The 6,418-nt window shown below is 41.4% G+C and overlaps 1 protein-coding gene across 1 annotated transcript; it reads right to left on the reverse strand.

Moving 5' to 3' along the window:
• Positions 1-624: 624 nt before the first annotated feature.
• LOC108929703 (serine/threonine-protein kinase pim-2-like) lies at positions 625-5,063 on the reverse strand. The gene is made up of 7 exons (XM_018744403.2): positions 4,845-5,063; positions 3,436-3,600; positions 2,955-3,064; positions 2,378-2,428; positions 1,830-2,199; positions 1,182-1,358; positions 625-1,067 (listed from the first exon to the last, which is right to left on the reverse strand). The coding sequence occupies exons 1-7, from the start codon at positions 4,966-4,968 to the stop codon at positions 976-978; spliced, it is 1,089 nt and encodes a 362-aa protein (XP_018599919.2). The 5' UTR covers positions 4,969-5,063; the 3' UTR covers positions 625-975.
• Between the last annotated feature and the right edge of the window lie 1,355 nt (positions 5,064-6,418).

Here is a 6,418-nt window from a genome sequence, read left to right on the forward strand (position 1 = left end):
TCTTCATGCATATTTTTCTGTGATCAAAAGAATTTAATATTTTGTTTCTTATGATTCTTCTCAGTTGTTGTACTAAAACACCTGTTTAAGATCTGATGTTTTTAATGTAAATGAATAAGTAAGAAAATTAAGGGTTCATGAGAAACATGTAACGTGAATATTATGTCTACTTGAGTTGTTTGTGATATTTATTTGTACCTCAAAAGATTTTACAGAGAAAAAAAAACAGTGCAAAAAATTGTCCATTAGTTACGTTTATTAGACTTTGTGTATGATGAATTGTATAAAAAATTTTAATTTCTGAAGTGATTATTTCTTACAGTACTTATTTACTGTAAGAAAAATGCACTTAAATGTTGTCATGTGTTTCCAGCAGAATTTTGGGATAGTAAATAAAACTTAATTGGGTACCTCAAGTTGGGATTTTACTTAGCAAGATCACACTGGCATTAACAATGTTATCTTCTAACGTAAGATGTATTTATTAATTAAAATGAATAGGCATGAATGTGAATATAGGTTTTTAATGTTTTCATGGTTTAAGGAGCCATTACAATGATTTTTTTTATGAAAATACATAACTTCCATTAAAGTTGACATTACATTATCCAACTATCTTCTGGTGCAGTTAAAAAGTTTTTTTTTTTCTCCCATAAGAGGGTAAACCAAAGATCAGAGTTTGATTTATCCAGCTACAGTTAAAATCAGTGTTGTTGTAAAAGTGAGGGGCTTCCACCATCCAGACAGTGGATATTGGTACATATGACACCAGGTTGATCCATACTGAATGAACATAGTTGGACCAGAGAGATACACATAATTAACAAATCCCCACTGTAAGGGAGCTGTACTCTATCAGGTTTCAACATCACCACCCCTTCATTAATAGTTATCAAAAGTGTAAGATCATGAAAAAAACTGAGACTAACTTGCCCCAAACCTGGAGAGCTGTGGGAAACCCACCCTTGTACATCCCTACTGAAACCAAGGATGGAGCATGATCTGCTGTAATGTTGGTCGATCTTCTGGATTTTGGGAGAGGCACCAACTAACTAGATGGCAAAAATCTAACATGGGGAAAGGTACAATTAGTCAAGAAAGCAGTTTCAAAGGCAGTACTGTTTCAGAATGTGATGTTTTACAGCAACCTGATTCAACATTCTCGGAACCTAGCAACATACCGGTGGAGACTCCATTTGGGAAGTACAGGTCAACTTCAATAACTGCTGCTTCGGTGTAGAAGGGCACAGAGCCGCACACAAGACGGAAGAATGTCACTCCAACTGACCAAACTGTGGCTGGGACTGCCAGATATTTCTTTTGCAGAAACCACTCAGGTGGGCTGTATAATGTTGCTCCTGAAAGAGATGGAGACATGAGTAAACGATGAGAACTAGGGCTGGTGCCTGCTGACACCTCCACTTCCCAGACACCTAGAAAGAGCTCATTCAAGGGAAACAAGCAGCAGTGTACCATTTATGGAAAAAACAGTTTGGAGCTAGACTTTGAAGGATATTTGTTAACAGTTTAAAAGTTATGAATGGACTGTGAGTTTGGAGTGTTAGAGGAGTTCCATAACAATGAGCTGTTTTTTGATTTTGTGCTGATCATACTATTTTACTCTGCCAGATTTGCTTTTTGCTTACTTGGAGATAAAAAAATGTATTCACATTTGTTTTTGGATTCGATTAATTAGATAGCAGGGAAAAATACAAAGTCTTCCAGCTTTTCATGCACCGGCCCATGTCACAGCCTGGATCAGACATGTCTGTTCATATCACTCTTGTGGGGGAGAAAAAAGCTTTTATTTTCAAGGCTTTCCCACTGACCTGCAAAGTTTTCATATGGAGTGTCCTTCAGAAATGCACCAGATCCAAAGTCTATTAATTTGACCCGCAGGGTGTCCGTCTGGATCAGCACGTTGCTGGGTTTGAAATCCCTGTGTGGGAAGCCCCGGTCTTGACAGGTCTTCAATGCTTCAATAATCTGCAGCATCACCCTGCGTGCCTGGTCCTCCATCAGTGTACCCCCCTGGGATTCACAGAACTTCATCAAGTTTTGGCAGGGGTGGGGTCTTTCCAGTACCATGGCATACTCCGTGGGCAAGCTGAACCACTCAATAAGCTGCACGATGTGAGGGTTGGCTGGCGTACGGTTCATCTGCTTCATCATAGCCACCTCTAGGGGAACTGGGCCCTCCTGCACGGGTGGCAGAAGGAAGTGGTTTTGGAATGAAATTGGTTGACTGGTAGGTTATGCTATAGACCACAGTGCAAAGTCCTTTCAAAATCCAGTTTAACTAATGTTGCTGCTTACAAGTCCAATTTAGCATCCTTGCTCAGATGCATGTGAGAGGCCCTGACTTCAAGATACTTACAGCATCCATCATCTCTTTTGCGTGCGATTTTGAAACATATTTGATGGCCACCTTTCAGAAAGGAGAACGTTAAGAGGGTGAACAGGTTGCACAATACTTCCAGAGTAAAACACACACACACACACTTTCAGAACCGCTTGTCCCTTACGGGGTCACGGTGAACCGGAGCCTACCCGGCAACACAGGGCGTAAGGCCAGAGGGGGAAGGGGACACACCCAGGACGGGACGCCAGTCCGCCGCAAGGCACCCCAAGCGGGACTTGAACCCCAGACCCACCGGAGAGCAGGACTGCGGTCCAACCCACTGCGCCACCGCACCCCCTCCCAGAGTAAAACAGCTTACATTTATTTGTTTATCAGATTTTCACCAGTAATGTGCAATTTAGAGTAAACGAAAGTGCACAACAAAGAACTTTAGATAGACCCATGATTATTCAAAGACGCTTTGCTTGTCTGATATCACTTTCTGCCAGCGCATGTTATAGCTTGCAGATCTGTTGCACAAACAGTTTGTATGGATTCATTACAGTCTGAAGTTGAGGACAGTGAGCTAAAAAGGATCAACTTGATATTTTACCGGGAATCCATCTGCCTTTCGGAGCCCTTCGTAGACTAACCCTTCGTAGATGAACCCAAAACCGCCAAAGCCAAGGAGTACACCTTTGGCATACAGCTCATCTAAGTTTGCTACCACATGAAACAGATGGAATTACAAATGGGAATCCATGCAGGCAGTAATCAATGGAAACACAATTAAATCTGGCAAATCTTGATAAGTGCACTTACATAAAACAATATATATACTTACACTGCCTTGAAATTATTTACTATGTATTTATGTATTATATTTATGTGTGAAGGGTACTATATAACCTTTCATTTTTAAATAGAATATGTTATACCATTTATCAAGAAAGGAAAATACCACATCATATAACACATTTTTATTTTATCTGTAGATTTGTGTATGTCACTGAAGTTGAAAAATATTTCTGTGAAAACAGTTTCTAGCTATTATTTTGATTATTTGTAATAGAGAACATGGTTGTCATCCAAACCTTTGATAGATTGTTTCTTATCTTTGGCCTTAGATTCTTGGGAATTCACCGGATTATTTTCACCATAGGTGCTGGAGTTTGTCCCATTCACTTCACACAGAAGGCTTACAGGCTGATTTGAGACTGAACTCCCACTGTTGTCACACTGGCTTTGGGTTCCAGGTGCTAAGGAGAATAAGAGATTTGTTTTCCTAGTCAAGTGAAATCTGTCAGCAGCGCTTAAAGCCACGACTTACCTACAGAATGTTGGCTTGTATCATCATTAATCTCAGTGTTACTATTGGTCTGAAGGTGGTTGAAGATCTTAACTTGGGTTCTCCTTTTGCTGCAGTTGTACAATTTTAGCACCTGTCTGAAGGCCTGGACTAATCTTCTGCTGCTCTGGTTTTCAGAGGATTCTGTCCAGGCCTCCTTAGCAGATGTCTCCAGTTCTTATGGATAAAGAAATATCTAATCAAACAGGTCTTTGTGCAGAACATTTAGGAAGAGCGTGACCACTGCACATGGATACCATCTATTGGGGTGTTAGCAGAATTTAATAAAGTCATACACCAATTTTTTACCTCTACAAAAATATCTGTTACAGACATCAATCCTGTCACTGTCACTCTGTGTGGATTTGAACTTTTCCACCTTAGTTTTTCCTGTGTAGCAGGAATTCACCATTTGCCTGAAGGCTTGGAATGATCTTCTCCTTTTTTGTTTAACTGAGCCATTTATCCAGGCCTTTTTTGCAGTTCTCGCTTCATTTAACTCCAATTTCCCTGAAAAAATAAACTAATGAAGGAATACAGAACCATGCTTTAATGCAATAGTAGAATGTGTTCTACGTAAAATATCTTTACATCACGTAAAATGTTTAAAAAAACATTCATCACAGCTTTATGAATTGGGCAAAAAAATCAGCAGTATAACAGGAAGAGAATGACCACTGTGCTGAGAACTTAAGCATGCTGATGGGTTGTCCCATTAAAAATAAGCAGAATACACAAAAGAGAAGTACATAGATGAATAACAAAGAGTAAAATGTACATTTTAGTCATACTTTTGCACCCGTAGTTTCACATCACAGGTTACAGTATAATACTACAATAGCGGGTGGTGTCTTGGATAGAGCCACTCCCTTATATCTGAAGACCCTCGGTCTGAATCCGAATTTCTGCTGTAATACCCCTCAGCACGTTTCTAATCCTAAACTGTTCCAGTATACATTACTCAGCTATTTATATAGGTAGATAAATAGCTGTTAGTAGCTTAGTACAGTTTTACTAACACTGTAAGCTGCTCTGGAGAAATTTATCTGCTAAACTATATGTTAATAATACAACAGAACAGTACTAGTACTGTGCAGGAGAGTTAGTACAGTGGTTATTAAAAGCATTAAATGAAGCATTATATTAATCTTTTACCTGTAGAAGAATATTTATGAGCAGCAATATGAAGTTCATTGTCAGTTTGAGAGGGTGTGAAATTCACTTGGGTTTTTCTTCTGCATGTGGTCTTCAACAAAGACTGACTTGAAATCTGACCCATCACACAGTTTTTAATTTTGGTGAAAATCAGTCACTCTCCACCCATTTAAGTAAAGAAAAAAAAAAAAAACATCTCACAGCTAGCAAAATACCATATTATATAAATAAACCAACTGAACACAAATACGTATGAATGGAAAAGGCCAGAATCTAGTGTTACTGAACCACCAAATAAACCAGGGCCCAAACTCCACATAACCGTTGCGTTGCCATCGTTACGGAACTTATGACGTCACCGTCAATGTAAACAATACGCATCATAAAATATAAAGACGGCGGAAAAGGAGGACAACACACCACATACCGATTCGGCAGATTACTTTGTTTCATTTCTGCATATCACTTTCGGGGAAGAAAAAAGTTATACACAAAAAGCGACATAAGTTGTTCAATTTAGAACACCGCGCATACGATAACATACGGGGGCGCGCGGGACATTTGATGGGGCAAAAAAACGCAGAGACCGCAAGCGTTTCAAACACACACACATTTTCAGAACCGCTCATCCCGCACGGGGTCACGGAGCCTACCCGGCAACACAGGGCGTAAGGCCAGAGGGGGAAGGGGACGCACCCAGGACAGGACGCCAGTCCATCACAAGGCACCCTAAGCGGGACTCGAACCCCAGACCCACCGGAGAGTAGGACTACGGTCCAACCCACTGCGCCACCGCACCCAGGCGCGTTTCAAACATTTTATTAGAATACCGGAATATCATGTTCTCGTTCCGAAGACCCCACTTCTGTAAGTACCTGCGCGTCAAACCAGCCTCTTCCCCCCCTTTACGTGACGTTGGCCAGAGGGAAAGTGCAGTGTAGTGCAGGGGGGTTAATTTGTTTAGCGTTTATTATGACGTGTTTTATTATTACCTGTTTGGCATTAGGGGGCGCGGTAACACAGCGGGTTTAGCTGCGTCCCACTCTCTGGTGGGTCTGGGGTTCTAGTCCTGCTTGGGGTGCCTTCGATGGATTGGTGTCCCGTCCTGGGTGTGACCCCTCCCCTCCTCAGTCCTGCGCCCTATGTTGCCGGGTTAGGCTCCGGTTCGCCGCGACCCCACTCGGCACAAGCGGTTTCAGACAGTGTGTGTGTGTGTGTGTGTGTGTGTGTGTGTGTGTGTGTGTGTGTGTGTGTGTGTGTGTTTGCCATCACATAGCAGCACCTTATTCTGAGGGGGAAAAAAAAAGTTATAATGCACGTGAGAAAATGAAGGATGGTGATTTCGCCCAAGTTATACAAAAGGTGGAGGAGAACACAGAAAAAGATGCGTGTATTTCTTGTAAGAGTGCCATGAATTATGCGGTATGGCACGTGGTCACGAGGCGCCTATGAAGGTTTACTGTCTCCCTCTTCTGGAAACTTGCAATATTAACAGCAATAATTTGGCTCTCGTCTCTTTCTGTACCCCCCCCCCGCAGCAGCTTTTGCATTCCCCAGAAAATTAACATTTATTC

This window comes from Scleropages formosus, chromosome 13 (genome assembly GCF_900964775.1).
Source record: "Scleropages formosus chromosome 13, fSclFor1.1, whole genome shotgun sequence".
In the NCBI taxonomy this organism is placed as follows: Eukaryota; Metazoa; Chordata; class Actinopteri; order Osteoglossiformes; family Osteoglossidae; genus Scleropages; species Scleropages formosus.